We start from the raw sequence: 21,706 nt of genomic DNA, 5'->3' as shown, positions 1-21,706 counted from the left end.
CAGCTGTTTCCCACTAAGCAAAATAGGACAACTTCCATCTGGTTTTCCTTTACTGTATCCTCAACATTTCTGCTTCACGAGGAATATATTTATTGCATTGTGTCAGTCGTCGCTCTACATACATCAATACCTTGAATTTATTTCTAACAATTGTTAAATTGAAAAAGTTCCCATCAGAACTTTAAAGATTTAAACTAATTTTAAGAGTGATTCTTGAGGGAAATGTATTAAATTTAGTGCAGCAAATAAATGAAAAAAAAAAAAAAAACAAAAAAAAAAAAACGCATTTTTTTCAGTTGAAATGTTCTCAAAGAAAAAAAACAAGCTTTTTTTTTTTGTTTTTTAGCGTGTTTCTAGGAAGGAAGACTTGACGGAAAGGCTGAATAAAAACAGTCTGACAGATGTGCCACTTCACTAAGGGAACACCAGAAATAGCCTTATCAAGGCGTATTTGAGAAGAAATTCCATAGCAACAAATGCTGCGTCTCCCAGAGATGTCCAAGAGTGTGAATCAACAGAGAATGGGTGTTTTTTTAAAAACCTTTCCAGTGGAAACATTTGAAGCAACACAATCTGAGCTCAAACTGTTTTATTAACATTAATACTTTTAAATAAGGGCTCCTGAGAGTACAGTGATTAGATGTGTATTTGATCAAAGAATAAAGCAGGATTTCTTTCCAGAGTTCACATTCAGGTCAATGCTACAAAACAGATTCAGCTGGTGTCAGTTCATGGTTTCTATGTTAATATTCATTTTCATCATTTGTGGCTTACATATCCAGATCATCCTCCTCCTTTTCTTCATCATCGTGCAGGACATCACAGGCATCAACAAGCAGCTTAAAGATTTCAAATGCAAGTTTAGAGCATTTCTGTGGTTCTGGTCCATTAACAGCGTTAGTTATTTGCCATCCTTGTCCCACTAACTCATGAACATAAACCCTATACTAGAAAAAGGTCACTGCATCAATGCAGTGACAGGAACAACAGAGGATTATTGCCACTGGATAGCTGAAAAGGAAAGTGGTAGAAAGTCCCCAAGGCTTTGCTCTTGATTCAGAGCTCGCCCTGTATGGAGATGATGTCTTCTTCATTTTTTTCGGAAGAACTTCAGGTAAATCACAGCGCCCAGAATGGCTAGTTCCATTAAAATGATGACACCCAACAACAGCTTGTTTGTCATCAACCTATAAGACAGAAAAGAAATATAAAAAAACTCTGGCTGCAACATTAATGAACATCTACAAAAGTATTCAACCACATCCAAAACAGATCCAAGAGAGGACAACATTGCCATGTTCAAATTGTTTGGTGCTTTGGAAAGAATAAACAACCAAACAATTAGCTTCACTCAGAATATTTTTCCAGCTGCATAACGAGTTAACCGGTTAAATATAGACGTAGAAAACCTGAGTCTCCATAACTATATTTTTCTTTTATTGCATCACAGTTAACTTTTTATCATCATTTGGATTAAAGTAAATTTGGAAAATTACTGATTGTAAGACTGATATAATAATCAATTACAAATTAAAGTGACTGAGAAAGGAAAAATACTAGTTTTGTCATTAGTTTAAACTTATTTAGTTAGAGTCATTCCACACAAAACAGTATTATAATTTATACTGCCAGACCAAAAAAAAAAAAAGCCAAACACTTCTATAATTTGTTGGAAAACATTTAGCTTTGATTACGACACGTATTCGCTGTTGAATTGTTTCGGCAAACTTTCTTCCCAGTGTTGCATTCATTCTTCACTAGGCTCTTGCAATGACACATCCCAAAGATTCTCAATGGGGTTAAAGTTTGAATAGTCAATCCAGGCGTGAAAATTATGCCTGGTTCTTTGAGCACATACAATTGCTGAACATAGACCTGACCAACTGCAGCAACCCTACATCATATCAATGACCCCACAGCCTTATACAGTTGGCACTAGGCATGCGGGTACTTTGCTTCACCTGCCTCTCCTAACCCTGATGTCCCCATCGTTCTGGAACAGAGTCAATCTGGACTCATCAGACCGCTGACCTCCTTCCATTGCTCCACAGCGCAAACCAGTTAGCATCACTGGTCTGTGGTTTTCTTAAGACTACACAGCTGTTCAGTCCCAATCTGCTGATTTCTCCTTACATCAAGCGTATGTAAATCATCTTACTTTCATTATGGAACATAGCCCAGATTTCGTTTTTCTTCAACTTGATTTCACTAAATCTCAATGTGATCCCCGACCACAATTATTCAGAAAAAATTTTTTCAGCCACTTTTTTTTTTCATTCAAAGACAATGGGTCCCCACCATCCTTACGGTTTCTAATAATGTGTTGGACAGTTCCTAACCTATGATTTCCAATGGTTTCATCCCTCTGAAACAAACTGACATCTTTTCCATGGGATGTGTCGTTCAACACGGTTGTTTAAGAAATGAGAAGCAACTCACTGCATGAGCCAGGGTTGTAAATAGGACGGGGTATTTTCGCCAAAGTCCTGAATCGATTCGATTTTGATTCATACAGTTCTAAATCGATTAATTTTGATCTGTTTTTACAATAATAAAAGTGGCTAAACTGTGTTTCAAAATACTCATGTATTTTATTTTTTCCTGTCACATTAAACACAAAGTGCAAACTTGTAAATCAGACAGTTTAAGCTTGAGATGTGAACATCACAAACTTGTTTGTGAAAAGTGAAAAAGTGAAGCCTCCAGCAAACAGATGTGACACAAACCATATTTGCGGAGTTGTCTGTAACAACTACAGGGTGTTTGCTGGTCAGTCCCCATTTATTAATGTCTTCAGTCAACCTCTTGGCTATACTTGCAGCTGTCTGACTTGAAGGAGTGCATCTTTCCTGCTTGAGTGAATCTTTCCTGCTTATTTGATTGTGGACGTCACGTGCGTCACTATAAAACTAATCGATCTCATTCCCTAGACATCGGTTCTGCAAAAATGTAAAGGAATCGATTAGAAAATCGATTAAATCGATTTTTTTACCCAGCCCTAGTTGTAAAAGTTTTTTCCAGCTGAAACATAATGGCCCATAAGTAATAATACAATGTGAGGCGTGTACCCATTTGCTGGGATAAATCCAGGTGGTGACACAGTAAAGTTTCAGTACAGAGCTTTTACAGTAATAATGAAGAAGCACCTTTACGTTATAAACTGTATTATCATCATCAAAATGGGCATTGATATTAGTTCAAAAATATATTTTTAGTTTGTTTTTTTTCCCCTTTCATAAAGCTCTCTACCTGTATTAGAATTCATGGTAGATGTATGTCAACAGTTAGCAGTTATCAAAGTAAGTAATTTTGTCTAGAAGTGGGTCTGGCGACTGATGGCCATAGAACAGAGCTCTCTTTTTCTGAAGAACCATGTCTAAGCAGGTCTGGACATATATTTTTGCTAATTGTCTTTTTAATAGTCCCAATGAAAACCTTACTTTGATTTTTTTGAGTCTACCATAATGCCACAGCCTCTAAAAGGACCTTTAAAAAAAGAAATATACCAAAAGAATCACTGACTCTCTACCCTACTTAATAAATATTCTTTATATTACACCTAAAAACATGCCTCCTGTGTTTGTTAATAGCAAGAGTTTTGTTTCAAGTTCATTTTTTATTCTTTTTAATGCTCTGACTGTCGGTATGTGCAGGATTAAACAAGTCGATATTTTTCAGCCATTTTCTGACTTAGAAAAATCAAAACACATCTCTTTCTGAATGGCAGGTACATTTCTCTTTCCCACTTTGAAGAGCGAAAAAGAAAAATGGGCCCTTGTTTCACAAATTATTAATACCAAGGGGGAAAAAAAGACATCACAGACAAGTTGTTCAAATTTCCAGGAAACATTCTTCAGTATAAAAAAGGAGGGAACTAAATAAAATAAAAAAATCTATATTAAGAATTTTATTGTTTATAATCAGTTGTGTTGTTATATGTTAATTTTGTGATACTCACCGTCGTGACATGGCACGAAGAACTTTTCTGCTTTTGCTCAGGTTCTCTCCTGTATTTTCCAGCTATACAAAGAACAAAACAAAAAATATTTTATATAACATGCATAAATCTAGACTTAAAGAAGACACAAGAAGTTCCACTTATCCGCTATAATGTGAATGAGGGCACATAATATTTTCCCCACAGACCAGCTCAATGCCACCCACAAAGGGCATGGTTTCAACTCACTCTGTATCTGGTTCGGTCCAGCTGCTCCCTCTGCTCCCCCAGCTCCTCAGTGATATCTGTGCCGATCTGATCCGTCTCTGCAGCGATGCGCTGACTGCGCTCAATACTCTGGCTGGCATTGTTCAGGTACTCTGTTCCCTGGAGTAGAAGAGTTCTCTGGGACTGCAAGTGTGTCTGCAGAGGTAGATAAAAGTAACATAATCAAATACATGCTTTAATTTTGGGGAAAAGTCTTAAAAAAACAACAACACTGAAAGTAATGACAGAATCAAAGGATTTCAAAAGTAATATGGGACGTATTCTACCTATTACTCACACTTTGTTGATTTTGTGATGAATAAACGCTCTGATGGCTTCCCTGTACTGTTTGAGAGGAGGTGCTGAACCCAGGTGTAGAGTTTTTCATGTCCCTCTGCAACTTGCCGAGATCTCTGCGGTAAAGGCGCAGCTTGGCACCCATTGCATTTCTGTATGAAGAAGGGGCACCACGCAGCTCCTCTTCCATTCCTTGTAACTGCAGATAGAATCGAAAGAATAGAAAACACAGTGATTCCCAGAAAGAGTGAAGCGAAGAAGAAGAACTAAAACTAAAGAACTAAAATTCCCATGTAAAGTGTGTATACAGCATTGCATTTTAATAGGGTTAATATGATAGATCAACACCAAGTACTGCATGACTGTTAGGTGGACAGACAGGAAGCAAGGTTTTCTATACATTTCTATACATTCTATACTTAAAACCTGAAAACAAATTTTTTTTTATATCCACCCAGCCAACTCAATATAAATGCAACAATGGTGGAAGAAATAAGGATTAATCCAAATTTAGTCTAAAACGTGAGAATAATGTGAAATTGTTGCACTGAACGCATATTTTCCAAACCACTTACTTTTCCTTAATTAATCCTTATATTAGTCCCATCCCTCTCAGGAGACTTTAGGATATTGTTTGTTAACATTTATATGTTACAGGTTTGTGGAAAAAACGGGAACAAAAGAATGGTGAAATACAAACAAACCTTTATGTTTGGAACAGGAAACATCATTTTCTCAAAAATATTACATGCAAATATGTAGTTGTGATTGTGTGCCAGGCCAAACATCCAATTAAAGTTCCAATTAAGCCACTAATAAGGCACTGGGGTCAAGTTTCTATACGCAGGCAAAAGAAGTTTCAATGTCCAGTCTTGATGATGGTTCTGGATGGTTTATTTTCTATTTTTACCAACAATTAAAGAGTAAAAACTTTTCTTTTTTCTAACCTGTCTTGCACTGGTAAAAACCATAGAACCCAAACTGCCTGCTGGTCCTTTCCCTGGCCCCTACACTTATAGAAAGTGGACTGATCCACATCACTTCCCGTCCTACCTCAACCATTACAAAAATAAAATAAGAAAAACAATAAACCAAAGATAAATAAAAACAATTATTAACCTGCAAATAAACTCTGTAAATAACGCAAAAAATATATATTTAGAAATTAACACAATTCAAATGGATGAAGAAATAAAGAATACAGAGCTCCAACATAGTTGTTTGCAGTGGATGAAATTGGCTCCAACACAGCGCCATCCTGGGAGAAAAACTCTTGGTGGACATAAATGACTTAAGACTTGGGAGGTTCCTCATGAAACTATGACTTTGATCAAGCTCTACTTGTATATAAATATGGCCTAGACATATTTCTGACTATAATCCAGTTAAAACATTCTGGGAAGCAGGGTCCAGTCTGGCTGGGCTTGAGCCAAATTTATAAGGAGAATGGATAGGTTGAAATATTTCGAAAACAATGCTTCCAGTCTCTCTACTTTACTTTGAGTTTTTCTATCAATTTAAATCTCATGAAATACGTTAAAGTTATAGATTGTAACCTGATCGATTGTCATAAAATAAATTTTCCAAAAAAAAAATATATATATAATAATAATAAAGACGAGTTTCCTAACTGTTAAATTATTATTTTTTTGTTCCGAGTTGAAGATTTAAAAAGTAAACAAACTGAGTAACTCACCACTTCCTCGGCCTCCCCCTGCCTCTCATCAAATGTCCTCACAAGCCTCTTCCTCTCCTCTGTATTTGAGACAGCACAGATCCATTATTCACAGCACAGACTGCCTTTATTGCTCATATGTAGGGTGTTCACACTGTTTACCTCCGTGGCTTTTCAGGGCTCTGTCTGGTATTAGCTTCAGCTCATCATACAGCGACCTGTACATCTCGTGCAACTTCTCAAATTCCTCCGACGACATATTCAACTAATCAGTAGGCTGTCAGAATCAATAAACTTTTTTCTTTTTTCAAAGAGAAAAATAACAATTAGGTTTAGAAGTTTAGGAAAATATGCTAGTTCTGCTTTGGTAATAATAAGAACCCCGAGACTTCCGCATGAAGGTCCTCGTGTCTTTTAGCGCCTTAAACTTCTATTAAAAAATTTAAATGTTCTTTAGATGTATATGGAATTTGAATGAATTTAGATTCTTATCTTAAAGGTAAATTCATGCATATATTCATTATCAAATATTTCTGAATACCACTAAGAAAGCGCTGATGCCATAGTTTTAAACAGGCATTATCGTGGACAGCTTATTGGAATTCTCCAGGAAATGTAGTTAAAAAAAAAAAATATGTGCGCTTAAAGGAATTTAGCCTACATCTTAACATTACTTATTTAAAATAAATAGGATAATTACATTTTGAAATGATCTAAAGATGAAACCCCGAAACCTCCATTTTTAATCCATATTATAATAACAATTTATTAATGTGATCGCCACTAATAAAACATAAAAGGCCGTAGTTATTTTTTTAATTTAACCCTTTGTCTTGGTACAGACATCCTCTAAATTCCAAAAAAATTATTTAAAAAACGAATAACGTTTTATGTTTCTTACAATAAATATTATTAAAAATTGACAGGCTTTTATTTTAATATTAACATAGGTGCAAAGTTTTTTTCCCTTTGAATTGATTTTATTTAGTCAATAAGTCATTTTTCCCCTGTATTTCTATATAATTTTTCTTCATGTTATGCCTTTTACCTCCACCCCGTTTTATTATCTCCTGTTATGATAAATACATAGGGCCATGATGTATTTTTGGGGTTGACCTTAAAAACTACAATCCCATGATTCCATTCGAACTGCAAGTCTGCCCCCCCTCCCACCCTTATGTGCCTTGCGCCCCGTTCTGCTTTGACATCAGCTGTTCTGCTGCCTACACACCTCATCCGCATCTTTCTGGAAGAGACATCCTGGTAGATATGTTCGTCTTATTAATAATCCTGGGGCTCGGGGTGGTGACGCTGTTGGTGATTTTATTCGCTCCACATATACGGTAAGTAGTTATATTCTGGTATGAATCCACATCTCGGGCCGATTATGCTTTGGATCATCAGATATTGCTTTAATTGGTACCACATTGCCCATTTGCAAAGATAATATCAACCTTTTAGCTTATTTCTATGGCAGAGTTGTATTCCAGTCGCATTTTTTTATGGATGCGTTTCTAAGTTTAGTACATAACGAAGGAATGTGGAAATCAATAAAACAAATTGATGGAGACTTTGAGTATTTGCACGTAAATGATCCGGCGGTCTTCCGTCTGAGCGGCTCGGCCAATCAGGAGGTAGAGCGTGGGAGGGGCTATATTTGCATGCATAACTTCATCACACTATTGGTTATGAGGCGGTCCTGCACGGTGGCGTGGGTCACGCTTATGCCATGTTTTCCTATAAATAATTAACCCTGCGAGCTTAAATGTTCAATCCTAATGAGGTTAGGATGGAGGAACATGGACTTAATTAGTGCTTTAAATTAAATTGCTCTGTCTGCATTATCTTACCCAACTGTCTCCGTCTACACAGAAGATATGCAGCAGGAGCTGTTTGCAGATCCACGGCTCGTCTGGATGGGAAGACGGTGCTCATCACTGGGGCCAACTCAGGAATTGGGAAGGAGACTGCCCTGGACCTGGCAATGCGAGGTTGGCATTGCCATCATTGGGAAAAGTAGAAATGCAATATTTTGTCACATAAGAACCACTATTTTATCTTCTGAACTATTATAATTGAATCTCCTTGCACATTAGTCATAGTAAATAGACTGGGTCATTTTAAACCATGTGCATGCTTCAAAGCCCTTTATAGTCCATAACTTTGGATAATATACACTACTATGCATTTCTGATCAGTTTGTACTTTTAGATGATAGGGTTAGGCTTTGTTTAATGAAGACACGTAAGCGACAAGGGCTGTCTTTTCTCACACGTCTTAGCTTCTGCTGCTGGCTCCTTCTGAAATGGAGCGATTTTTCTGCCAAAACGTTGTGTACAAAAATGCATGTTGCAAATGCATAAAGCATGTTTCACACAAACAAATCTTATCACTCCCAAATAAACATGTTGCACTCAAATAAATCATATTGTTCCCAAATAAAACTTGTGTTAGAAACTCTCCTCTAATGTCATACACAAATAAAACTTTTTTTTTTAAAAACTGTCCTTAAATGTTGCACACACACAAAAATTTGTTTTACAAACCGCACACTAACATCGCACTGAAAATATGCTCACATACAAACAGCCTCTCCTCGCGTACGAGACAGTTATTCACACTCTGCGGTAAGTTTCTGCCAAAAGTCACGTGATACATGGAGAATTGTCATTCTGAATAACTGACAGCAGGAGGCGCCATACAAAACAACTGAAATGTGCCGGTGTTACGTCAAGCTGCTATCTATCTTTCCATCCATGCTTCCTGATTTCCTCCTTTCTCCATATAGGCTAACATTTGATCGTTCATGCTCTCCGTAGTTCCCCAGTGGCGCGAGCACAGGGCGGCTGTTACCTTTAGCGAGCATGCACGTTTCCTGTCGCTTGCGCGGTGAATTAGATGCGAATAGTGGCATTCTTGGCTTGCCATAGCAGAGATGCAGGGGAAACCAGTATCTGACGGGGAAACGCAACTTGACTTGATTTTTGTACACAAAGTTTTGGCAGAAAAATCACTCCATATTCTGAGATCTTAAAAAACAGTTAACAGTGGTTATAACTAACTCGTAAGGTGGATCAGGGGTGTAATATCTGTAGAACTACTTAAATCTATAGTGAAGGGTTTTCACACATTTTTGAAGACTAGCCCTCTCCACTTAAAAAACAAAATGCACATAAAAAATGTTGCATCACTCATACAAGCTTACTTTCCAAAAGAAGATTTGCACATTTTCCAATATGTCAGACTCACCACCGATAAGTGAAAATGGGGACGAGCACGTAGGGCGGCCTTAGATAAACGGATCACCAGAATGATTGACAATTACAAGGACCACTTATTTTGATGATCCACCCGGAAAAAGAACATCCTCCACTATACCTTTCTCTGTTGAGCCCTTTTAGTTTATCACAAGTCAGAAATGGGGATGGATATATATTGATGATCTAAAAGCAGCTACACCTTTTCCTCCACGGCTGTCTTTTTTTTTTTTTCTTCACTCATCTCCTACTGTCCGCTACATTTGTGAAAAGTATTTCCTATAGCTTCCTTTCAACGATAGTTTTCTTGCCATTGAATAATAGCTCCTGTATTAACGGATTCTCTGGCCTGGGCTGTGGATCCCTGTAGCTCTTTCTAAATTCATGCTTTCTCTGCCTGGTATGTCACTTTAGATACACGGACGTAGACCAGTTATGTTTGCTAATTTCACGTTTCTTTCCTATTATGTCGGCATATTGGAAACCAGCTGTGTTTCTTATGTAACAGCATGTATTCAAGCCAGGCAGCTGGTTTATACCAATTAGCTTTATGCCCCGGATTAGATTTTGAACAGCTTGTCATGTTCAGCTTTAGGGGGGTTTGGTGGTCACTGACTAGGCTACCAAATATATATGATTTCAGTTTAAGTTTGACATTTCCCTAATCCCCTCCCCTTTTAAGGCTGGTTATTAAATCTGATTCCTTTTTTTTTTAAATTTAGTTCTAATTCTTTTGTTAACATCTCAGGCGCTCGTGTGATTATGGCGTGCCGAGACGTTGAAAAGGGCGAAGAGGCGGCTGCCAGCATACGAGTGGCATATCCTGAAGCCAAGGTGGAAGTACGAGAGCTCGATTTGGCAGACACCTGCTCCATACGAGCATTTGCACAGAAACTCCTGAGAGGCGAGTGAATCAGTGGGTCTCAGAGTTCACAACCAGTTTGAATTTACTGTCATTTACACATGCTTTGTTTCAAACAGAGGTCAACCATCTCCATATACTGATCAACAATGCTGGAGTGATGATGTGCCCGTACACCAAAACCATGGATGGCTTTGAGATGCATATTGGAGTTAACCATTTAGGTAGGTCCTTCTGCCCTAAAAAAAGATTTGTAAAAATGTTTTTGTTTGCATCTCAACATCTTTTTAAGGAGAGTTTGTTCGATTTTCAGCAGAGAGCTGTTGAATTTTTCTTTTTTTGATGTTTTCAAACAAAAGCAGCCTTTTCTAAGCAAGCCAAGTATCTTTAAAACATGAAAAAAAACACACAAGCAGTGATAGTATTTAAATGATTGTATGATGTCTTATTTTTTTACTGATTATCAAGAAATCCAAATTGGCCAAAATGGAGTTTAGAAATAGGCCAGTAACTCTGATCGATGCATTTCTAGTTATTTTCATTGAATTAAGACATTAACTAGGGATTTAAAAGAATAATAAACTTAAAAAATAGTTGTTGATTAATGGTTTATTAGATTAAAATGTGTTCCATCTGTTTTAATGATAACATCAGCTTGAAAGGAATTTCTTTAAGTGTTGTAGTGGTACTGCCATTCACTAGAGGGCGCTGCTGTTCATTCTTTACTATAGGCTTACTGGCATTGCAACAGAAGAAAAACTGTAGCATATTAACGCTTGAGCAGAAACGTGAATCAATCCAGTCTAGTTCGGGATTCTTTATCCTGTTTAATGGTTTACAAAGATGTAAAATTAACTTTAGTCGTCTCTGTTTGTAAATATGAAAAGTTGATAAACTCCTGAAATTATTACCTAAATAGCTCATATTTAGCCAGAGATGGCAAAAGTACTCACTTTCCGTACTTGAGTAAAAGTACAGATACTTGTGTTAAAAAATACTCTGGTAAAAGTGGAAGTACTGATTAAACTTCTTTACTCAAGTAAAAGTAACAAAGTACAGGCTTGTAAATTTACTTAAAGTATAAAAGTAAAAGTAGAAACCACTTTGTTCATGCCGTTGCCTACATTTTAAATGGATGTCTGCCAATAGGACTAGATCTCCGTTGTGTTCATTTTCAATCATCTCGTCGTCCATGCTACTATGCTAACGCCACCGCCACCAAGCTGCAATGATTTGCCGCCAATGAATACCGCCGAATCAATTCATCTTGTAGTGGTGCGTCAAATGCAACGTAGATTCCCATCCAATTAGACAGAATTTGGTATTGATGACGTGAAAAATAATAATGGTAACTCCATTGAAATGATTCAAAACTAAAGTAACGAGCCAATTTTTAAAATGTAAGGAGTAGAAAGTACAGATATTTGTGTAAAAATGTAAGGAGTAGAAGTAAAAAGTCGCCATAAAAATAAGTAGTAAAGTAAAGTAAAAATATCAGAAAAATCTACTTGAGTACAGTAATGAAGTATTTGTACTTCGTTACTTCCCGTCTCTGTATTTAGCCATGCTGTGTGGCAGAGCAGCGTAACTTTTCTGTTGTGCTAGAAAATTTGGGATTTGATGATAAAAAGATGGAGGGCGTTACAAATGTTTTTTCACATGAAAAAGATATGCTAGCAAAAAGCATGTAAGTTTGAAAAAGGGTTTTGTGAGCGAATGCTCTTCATAGCGGCAAGTTTTACCATTCCTCTGAACAACCCATTTAAAAGTACTGCTAATAGCACAAACTCTCTCCCAGCACTAAATATGGGATAATGCTAATCACAGAGCTATATCACTGTTAGCATCCACTTCATTAGATAAGTTAACCGTGCTGAGCTTGGTTTCTTATGATCGCTTATACACCCCACTAGCATGGCTCCTCGCCTCCTAGTGGCGATCTACGGTACTACTGCTCTCTAGAGGTAAACAAGCAAACCAACATGGCAGTGCCCGTATCATTCAGGAAGTTATGTTTTGTTATCATTATGATGCAGTATTTCGTTGTTTGTGGTGAGTCAGGCAAGGAAGGCAGCCTTTGGTGAATTTACTTGACAGTCGGCTTTTGGGAAGTGGATACGGGGTTCACAGACGCAGGAAACAAAGACAGGAGTTGAGGTTCATCACACTGCTAAGCAGAATCATCACTTGTAATTGTGTGGCACAGTAGGGAAGCTAGATTTTTATGACTGTCTGAAATTTCATGATTACGGAGGCTGACTAAGGAAATGACGCGGCCTGCTCCTGCGCTCTTTGGTGTCTGAGAACTGAGCCAGAACTGAACCGCGCCGAGCCCTACCCATGAACTAGTACCAGTTTAGCGCAGTTCGGTTGTGTCTTGCACGGTCCGGTTAAGTTTTGCGTGCCATTTACACACAAAAGTTATCTGGGTTATCATGCTCAGACCGATTTCGCTATGGTTTCAAAAGGGTAGTGTAAAAGGGGCTATAGTCTGACAGTAGATCAGAGCGACAAACCCTGTAATATAGTTTTACATCTTTGCACCTTGGGAATTGCGTTTCATTTATTTTATTGATCTTTTTTTCCCAACCTAATAGATTCCTGTTTTGTTATTGTGCAAGGAAACTTTTTTAAGTATATAAATAGTTAAAATATAATAAATAATGTAATTTTATTTAGCATATTGTAAAAATAATATTTACCCCGTCATGATATGGAAAGGTAATGTTCCTAAAAATAGATGGCTTCTTATCAATTAATTAGTATTAACATCATTCAACTTACGATTAATTTATTAATTGGTAACCTGCATCCCTAATATTAACTTTTTACTTGCCTGAAAGTCTTCCATAATAATTGTTTATTTCTGTCTATGTTTTAAGTTCCAGTTGTCCCTGAGTGTGAGTCTTTCTAATGGGCTGCTACAGATTTCACACTGTAATACTGTGATCCAGACAGTAGTGCATTATCTTAGTGTAGTCCTTCCTCTGACCTCCACAGCTAAAGAATCAGACATGAGCCCATTGCAGTAACAAATTAGCATATTATTTTGAAAAGTAGTGTCAGTCAACAGGCACAGGAGGTGTGGCTTTCAGCTCCTCCCAGGAGGGATGGGAGCTAAGGGGTTAAATAAATCCCTCTGTCTCCCTTCTTTGAAGAAATTATGCAGACTACGCCTATATTTTTGATCTGGATAAAGTGTTCATAGGATTTGTTTTGTAATAATAAATATATTTTTATTAATTAAAAAGGTTTATAGTAATTATGTTTGGATTTAATATTTCTAAAAGTAGTCAAAGTGAAGAATGAAGAGATCAAAGTATTTTTGGATATTTACAAAAACCTTAATCTGAATTTCTTTTCATTCTGACCAAAGTTACTTTTAAACTCGGAAAAAGAAAAAAAACGAATAGAATGCTTTTTTTTTGTCTATTCAAGTCGAATAGTAAGATCCTAAATGCTTTTATTCTATTCATGAGAGCTTTCCAAACACATCTTTTCATCAAAAACTCGTTCATGTCCTCTTTCAAGCCGTTTGTTCCTGTTATGAAGAAGTTATTTTTATTAATCCTGCACAAAATGATGAATAAAACATTTTACAACACGGTCTGTTGTTCCCAGCTGAGCATGTTAGCCCAATTCCTGTGCAGGAAAAGATGTTGACTTGTGAGGCCTAAGACATATAAAATATTTTTTTCTTGCATTGTCAATGGACGATACATGCATTAATTTAATTCATTATTGCATTTAACTGCCATGATAACACGAAATGCATCCGTTGTCACTCCCTCCATTTGCCGTCTATTTTTAATGTTTTGTTTTATTGAAGACATGTTTTTATTACTTTTTTAAATTTGGACTTGTGTGGCTTTTGTAATTATTGTTTCATTTTTTATGTGTAAGTGGAAGAAGAGAAAAGCATATCAGAGATCAGTTACACTGATACTAAAATCGGCGTCGCTATTAAAAACCTTTACAGGTTCATGTGTAGTATTTAAGTCATTGTAAACATAAAATGGTATGTATGCTTTACTTTCAGTTCAACTCTTTCTAAAATCTATATTAGTGAACAAATTAAAGGTAAATTTGTCCATTAAAGTTGCTGTAACTGGATTTGTTTTTATTTTTTTTATCACATTTAAACCATCCAGAGCTGTATGCTCAGAATCAGCAAAGAAGATATGGAAGAGAAGAGTGAAGCCTACTTTTGCCCTGACTAGGTCTTACTAGCACCAGTAGATATGTTATGCACTCCTGGTTTATTCAGCACCACTTTTTTTTGTGATTTTTTTTGTCAGTATAAGTGGATTGACTGCAGCATTGTGATGATTTAAATTACATTTTAATGTATTTTAGCACTTAAAGAATAACTGCTTTGATTTTTTTTTTTTTACTGAACAAAGGATCTGGTTATTTTCACATCATGATGCCAACACTGCTAAAGGCTCAAAAAAGGAACTTTCCCCTCTTTTTTTCTTTAAGTGCTGGGGTTTCAAGTTAAAAGAAGCTCTGCTACTTATTCTGACCCTGTTGATTTTTATTAAAGTAAACCACAACCTCTAGCCTTGAATGGTGAATAGGTAGTTGGCTTTACCTTATAGAATATTAGCATTCAGGTTTTATAGGAACTATAGCTTGGGTTAATCTAATTCCACCTGTACAAGTGCAGTTGGCTCAGTGGCTGGTCTGAAATGGGCCGTATCCATCTGATGAAGCCCTGCTGGAGGTTCTTAGTCAATTTTGATTAAATTATTGTAAACCTAGTTTTTCTTTTCCACTCTATTTTCCTAGTTCTGCCTTATCCTTTCCCTCATCATAATTTAGCAACAAAGCAGTGCTTCAACATTCAAACCAACGATGGAGATGTGAACTGTTAGGAATCAACACCTGTTGTTGGTATGGGTCTCGTGTTTTGCCAGGTCACTTCCTGCTGACGTACCTCCTGATCGGACTGCTGAGGCGCAGCGCACCGGCCCGCATTGTGGTGGTCTCATCTCTGGCTCACAACTTTGGCTGGATCCGTTTCCATGACCTTCACAGTCAGGGCAGCTACAACAGTGGATTAGCATACTGTCAGAGCAAACTGGCCAATGTGCTTTTTGCCAGAGAACTGGCCCACAGGCTAAAAGGTACACACCACAGTTAACAAAAAACCAAACAACACATGGGAGAGTGGACAGATGATCTGCTGTTAGGAACAGAAAAAAAAGAATGTGGCAATAAATGCAGCAAAAACACTTAAAAGTATAAACATTTGAATAGTAATTAAAAAAAAATCTGTTTTAACAAAAAGCCTGGGGGGGCTACAGGTGATTGCCTACTTCTCCTGTATGGGGGGTTAGGTCCTGATGTTTACAGTTGTGTCAGATAGGGAGATAATTCAGAGTCATTTCTCTGTTATTTAAAAGTCACAGTAAAAAAAAAAAAAAAAAAAAGTCAATTGTTTTCATTTAGTGTGGATCAGTTGGAAAAAGTAATGCAACTTGATTATCTTTTAGCACAACTACCAGATCCAAAGCTTATCAAACTTAACGTGAATTTTATTAAAACATAAGAAGATATTAAAAAGCTAAATGTAACGGGTAGAAGTCAGCCACTTTGAACATTTATGGCTTTTCTTTCTATGGGGAAAATATTTGTAAAGGTCAACATATAATTAATATAAGTTATTGAAATTGTGTAATTTTAGTGCCTATTTATATATTTTCAATTCTCATTAAGGTAATATAAACAGAGCATGCTCGGGTCTTTGACTATAACTAATATAAAGATCTCTGCTGTGGTCATTTTGCTTTCTTAGGGACCGGTGTGACTGTGAACTCGGTCCATCCCGGCACGGTGAACTCAGACCTGACCAGACACTCGACCCTCATGATGATTCTGTTCACAGTCTTCTCCATGTTCCTGAAAACGCCTCAGGAAGGAGCTCAGACCAGCATTTACTGTGCTGTAGCAGAGGAGCTGCACTCAGTATCTGGGAAACACTTCAGGTAAAAAAGAAAAGGCTAAGAAACAAAGTCGACTAAATCAAAATTTAAAAAGAAAATACCAGTGGGATCGTATTCTGCTGCGTTCTTAATAAATCATTTATAAAGTGAAGCAGATGCACAGAAATGTCCACATAATACCATAAAAGCCTTTTAGTAAAATGTTCACATCTCCTTTATTATTAAAGAATGCAGCTTCTTAATCAGGGTCTGATGAGAAACTAAAGATAGAGAAAATTCTCTGTGCATCAGAACCGCAGCTAAGCTAAAGTCCAGTTTATTTTACATTTAAGAGCTTTTCTTGATATTAATATGGAATTTTAAAACTTGGCATTGAGTCATTAAAAAGCTGTGATTTAAGTTATAATGGGCTCCAGAAATCTCTGTAGATGTTTTAATTTTAAGCCCACCTGATGCAACTGATGAAGCCCTTGACTCATCGCATCAGGCATGTCTAAGGAATTGTGTTCAGGGGGGTGAATCATTTCCATACAGCAGCAGTCACTAAAAAGGAATCAATGCATAAAATCCTTCTAATAGTAAGGTTTAACTATTTAAACAATAAAATTAAAAAAACTAATTTAAAACATCTAAACAGTTTTTAATTTAGTTAATAAGCCTGACCGAGTCATTTTAAAAATGTAATATAATTAAGATTTGTTTGTTTTTTTCATTAATGAGTCTGCTCTCTCCATCCGGGACCATATTAGTCCTGACTTATACCAGGAAGTGACAGTAAACAGATATCTTTAAGCATATTGCAGAAATAAACCACCTATTTGGACTTTTGATGTTTGGTACCACTGAGGAAGACATTCAACTGTGGATCATCTGACAACATAATTTACTGTTTAATAATATAGATGGGAAATAAATACTTTTAATTGTTTGGATTGGTATAAAACCCTCTACTTGTTGGGTTAATTAGTCGGGCTGTCTTTTCAGGTAGCTAGCTTGAAGGTTAAGGATGAGCTGTGGTAAAAATGTTAAAAACAACATATTTTCTGTTTCAAGCAACACTGGGCAATTATTGATCCAATTATGAGCTTAGTTTGAAATATGTTAAAGTAGCACCAAGTATTTTTTAGTTGTGCTCCCCATATAGGGCATTTTGAAAATAGTAGTCACAGCTACAACCCTTCTTTTGCTGGCTCCTCCATGTCATCAACCTAAAAAAAAAAAAAAATATATATATATATATATATATATATAATTATGTATGAAAAAAGCTCATATGAGGACACAGTGTATATACTGTATATATCCCATGCACCTTTTTCTTCCTTTGGCACATTCTCCTTCTTTGACTAGTTGAGCTGATGTAACAAGTAAATGTATCCACTGTAAGAGGAATAAAATCAATCATCAGACCACCATTAGGGTCATTAGACAGAAAGTTTGGTTTTCCAACCAGAGATGGAAGGGGGAGATGACAGAACCCTCAATTGTCTCATCAACCCTTAGATTACCATCACAGGGGCTTAGAAGAAGATATGTTAAGGCAGCAATGTTACTTATTGCTGCTCTAAATTATTTTTTCTATCAGTAAACAGAACTTGGTGTGTATTTAATGCGCTGTGCAGACTTTTTTGTTGGGGTACATTTTGAAAAGTAAATCTCAAATGTCTTTTTTTTTTTCATTTTAATTAAGTAAAAGAATGAGCAGTGTTAAAGAAGAAAATGCAAACAGGATTATTGATTACTTATTTAATTTATTAGTCAAACAATGCAGCCACATTCTTAAAATGAAAAAAGTATTTCTGGAAATGATTTTTCATTTGAAATATGGTAACGATTTGCTTCCATACAGCTGCTCTTTAGAGGCTCCAAATCAGGACATTATTGGTCTAGCGCCCCTAGTGGCTAAAAGTTCCAGTGCCAGTTGGAAAATCAAACAGAAAGCCATCAAAGTTAGATGATATGGAGCTAATTACAGTTTAACAAAAAAAATTGCCATCTCACATATAAAAAAGTTTATTCAGAGCTCTCATGTTCTTTTACAAAACTGTAACATTTCAAACTATATTCTCCTCATTAGGTTGAATCCAAATTAAATGACACACATCATCATAAAGAATTAGACTTGGACTTAGACTCAACTTTATTTATCCCTTGGTATTACTCCTTCAGGGAAATTCTGGTTCCAGTAGCTTATATAGAGTACAAAGGGCAGAGTTAAAGCACGGGGCCATTAAAGATAAAAATACAACAGACAATATAAAAAGAGTGTATATAGTACCAAAGATAATAAAACAAGAAATCTAAAATTAGTTTTATCAGATGGATTATTTGTTAAACTAATGTGGTAATCAGAGTTTTAGGATGAACATAAACAGTTTAGATTTTTATGTCAGAATAAAAAGTCCTGTTTGCACCATTCTGCTCAGATCAGTGATCTTTAGGACGTTCTTTACCTATATTTAAGTGGTTTACAAAGACAATCAACAAGGTAACAGAAGCTAGTTGTTAGCTCTTACATAATAACCGGTCCTTTTCTCCTCCTCTGGTTTCAGTGACTGCACCCCCGCCTTCGTTGCTCCCCAGGGAAGGAGCAAGGAGACGGCCAGCAAACTTTGGGACGTCAGCTGTGAGCTTCTTGGCATCGACTGGGATTGAGTCCCCTCTGTACTGCTCACATTTCTCAGGCTTCCTTGGAGTCCATCGCACTTCTGTTCTCACTCATTTAATTTGTTTCCTTTCGGTTTTTAGCCTTTTCTTTATTGTGTAAAACAATGTGATTTTTTTTGTGTGCATTAAGACGCAATAAGTTTGTTATTTCGGTGCTCTGCTGCAGCTCCTTAAATTTGAACCAGTCAACTTTATCAACAGTTCATATTTTCAGACTATTTTCATAACATAATGTGAATACAGAGTAACGCAAAAACTTAAACTTGATCTTTTTCTAATGCCGTGACATACAACTAGGTGTCAATGCAGGGTAAAAGACCAGCATCCTTTTATTTAACATTTTATATTGTTAATTTCTTCAGAATTTGCAGTTAAACTATTTAACTCTTGTGCCAACTTTCTTAAAAATTTAAAAACTTTGAAGCAGGGATTATATTCTACCATTTATCAGAGCAAGTGTGAGCCATATTTGAGAGCTGAATGACATTAATGTTCTGTCTGTGTGTCTCCAGAGGTTTCCTTTTGTAGTTTACCGGCTGGAAGCACAGCTATTCAAAGATCTCTCCTTTTCTTTCTCAGCATTCCCATGCATAGCTGCCTAGAGTTTACATTCTGTGTTTTATACAAGTCGGACATGCCTTTTACTAAAACAACATTCATAGTAAGAGTTGAATGTTTACATTTTATGTAAATAAACTGAAACATTACAACAAAGGTTTTTCTGTCTTTGCTTTTGTGGCATCTCATACAGAAAAGTTGGTTCCATACATGCGACAAGTCACTTTCACATTGCAAAAACATAAAACCCTGATTCCGCAATGCCAAACTCCACTAGTTCTTGAACTTCAGCCAGCCTCTTCGTTTCCTTTCTTTCATTACTGGACAAACTGATTAATCCAGGTGTGTCTGACCTCAGTAACCATGACAACATTAGCCAGAAATACCTGGATTAATAAGTTTGTCCAGTAATGAAAGACAGGAAACAAATAAGCTGGCTGAGGTTCAGGAAGAGGTGGAGTTGGGCATATAGTCCATTGCCTTCATTCATCCAGGATCACGCTGCTGGAATAGGAACCTGTGCACGGAGGATTTTTTCCTACCAAAAACCAAGAGCACACCTTTTCTTTTAGTGAGCAGGATTTCCTCTACTTGCATTCAAAACTTGTAATGCTCACATTAAATAATTCTGCTTTCTCTCAGATATATTCCCTTCTCCATCAAATCCGTTTCTCCTCTCAGATCAAATGCTTTCTGCACAGATATTTCTCCTCTAGTTAACTTCCTTCTTCTTCGTCGATTGTCGCCTAGCAACCTTTGCTGCTTATAGAACGACAGCAGGAAAAATCTTCCATACTTGTGTTAGTATGACACCTTAGCCATTTGGATTATTTGTGAAAAGTTGTTGAATGGTGAGATGCTCACAACTCTGAGCACCCAGAAAGCTACAGCAGCCCCTGGTAACAATCTGAAATTGAATCCTTGGAAATATAACCCAATGGCAAATTTGGAAATAAATTGGAGTTAAAATATTTTATTTAGTCTTGAGTGTGTGGCATCTTTAAATTCTCCTATGAATTAAAAAACACAAACACCAGTAATATCTTGGTATTGATCATTTTACTTTTATTTTTACAATTGACAAACATTTCAAAATCATTTATCCCTGCATTTTTTTTAGCAGTTGCTGGATTATATGCATTACAATTTTCCCGAATAATTTTAAAGATATAAAGTGCGGCAGTGATGGGACACAACAGTTAAAGTAATTCAAGGTTATGGTGGATTTCACTTCTAAAAATGCTTTAATTAGTTCAATAATAATCACAGGAAGATCTGTCATCAGATCTGCTTAGTGCAGCAGAGACACAAGGCAAAGAGGCAACTAAAATGTCCCCATCTAGCCGAGTGCTTGGAAGTCATAGCTGGAAAGGTAGCAGCAGAGATATAGGTTTAAATTCAGATTAATGACTTTGTTTTAGAATTTTTACATCACATCATTAACAGATTTTACAGACAGACTCTGACAGTGTTTCCAGTGAGGACAAAGAAAACACAATGACTTAAAATGAGCAAGAACATTTCTGATCTCATAAAAAAGTGGATCCCTTTTTGCATCCCACCTGAAATTTATACGTTCAATTAATAAAACCTTAAATGCCCTGAAATGTTAGAATTAGAGATTTATTTTTTAAGTGGGGTCCTGGTAAGAGGTTATAAGCAGTTAGTACCCTACATCTCCAGATGTGTCGGTACCAGAAGCAGGAGCTAATGGCTAACCTGGGGGGGGGGGGACCTGGACCGAGATGGTTCTGATTCTTCAAAGTGAGGAGCTGTAAAATCTACATTTTTACAAGATACTGTTGAGTTGTTATGTCCTCTCTTGACCAAAAAACTTCCATTACTACTGCAATATTGATTTAATTTGTACAGATTTATAAACCTGACAGCTTCATCAGACGCAAATGAAAGGAGTCAACAAAAAAAGGTCTAATGTGAAGATGCCAACTTTTAAACTCTGGTAATATTGCAGTGTGACCTCCTTCTACTACATTACAGGTAATTTTATGAAGCCTCAACTAAGAAAGTTGAGCTATCCCTTTAATGTTGTTTTAGAAACATTTACCTCTACTAATGTTTACATTTTGTGGTGAAAAACAGAGATGTTGAGAGTTGTTCGAGGCGGTGCATCACAATTTATCTTCCTGTTCGAAACAGTGAGTAAAAATCAAAGCATTTATATTCAAAGTCAACATAAAAAAAAAAAAACAAAAAAAAAAATACTGTTTATATTTTTTA

At 36.4% G+C, this 21,706-nt stretch overlaps 2 protein-coding genes and 1 long non-coding RNA gene across 4 annotated transcripts; 1 reads left to right on the top strand and 2 right to left on the bottom strand.

Moving 5' to 3' along the window:
- Positions 1-574: 574 nt before the first annotated feature.
- vti1b (vesicle transport through interaction with t-SNAREs 1B) lies at positions 575-6,581 on the bottom strand. Its single transcript, XM_038302747.1, has 6 exons — positions 6,339-6,581; positions 6,198-6,256; positions 4,503-4,700; positions 4,187-4,360; positions 3,959-4,020; positions 575-1,187 (listed from the first exon to the last, which is right to left on the bottom strand). Exons 1-6 carry the CDS (start codon positions 6,433-6,435, stop codon positions 1,091-1,093), a joined length of 687 nt encoding a protein of 228 aa, XP_038158675.1. The 5' UTR covers positions 6,436-6,581; the 3' UTR covers positions 575-1,090.
- Positions 6,582-7,295: 714 nt separating this feature from the next.
- On the top strand, positions 7,296-19,621 carry rdh12 (retinol dehydrogenase 12). 2 transcript variants are annotated; one of them, XM_038302746.1, is made up of 7 exons: positions 7,296-7,519; positions 8,052-8,167; positions 10,182-10,337; positions 10,415-10,519; positions 15,215-15,424; positions 16,096-16,285; positions 18,796-19,621. In XM_038302746.1, exons 1-7 carry the CDS (start codon positions 7,311-7,313, stop codon positions 18,896-18,898), a joined length of 1,089 nt encoding a protein of 362 aa, XP_038158674.1. In that variant the 5' UTR covers positions 7,296-7,310; the 3' UTR covers positions 18,899-19,621. The 2 variants fall into 2 exon arrangements, with proteins under 2 accessions (XP_038158674.1, XP_038158673.1); XM_038302745.1 differs by having other exon boundaries at positions 8,049-8,167.
- An 889-nt stretch (positions 19,622-20,510) lies between these two features.
- On the bottom strand, positions 20,511-21,701 carry LOC119794958. The gene is made up of 2 exons (XR_005282277.1): positions 21,488-21,701; positions 20,511-21,187 (listed from the first exon to the last, which is right to left on the bottom strand). It is a non-coding gene; the product is annotated as an uncharacterized LOC119794958 (long non-coding RNA).
- Positions 21,702-21,706: the final 5 nt, after the last annotated feature.

This window comes from Cyprinodon tularosa, unplaced genomic scaffold, assembly GCF_016077235.1.
Source record: "Cyprinodon tularosa strain WSP-4 unplaced genomic scaffold, ASM1607723v1 ctg499, whole genome shotgun sequence".
Lineage (NCBI taxonomy): Eukaryota > Metazoa > Chordata > Actinopteri > Cyprinodontiformes > Cyprinodontidae > Cyprinodon > Cyprinodon tularosa.
The sequence above is the reverse complement of the archived record's forward strand: the minus strand, read 5'-3'. Positions and strand labels throughout refer to the sequence as shown.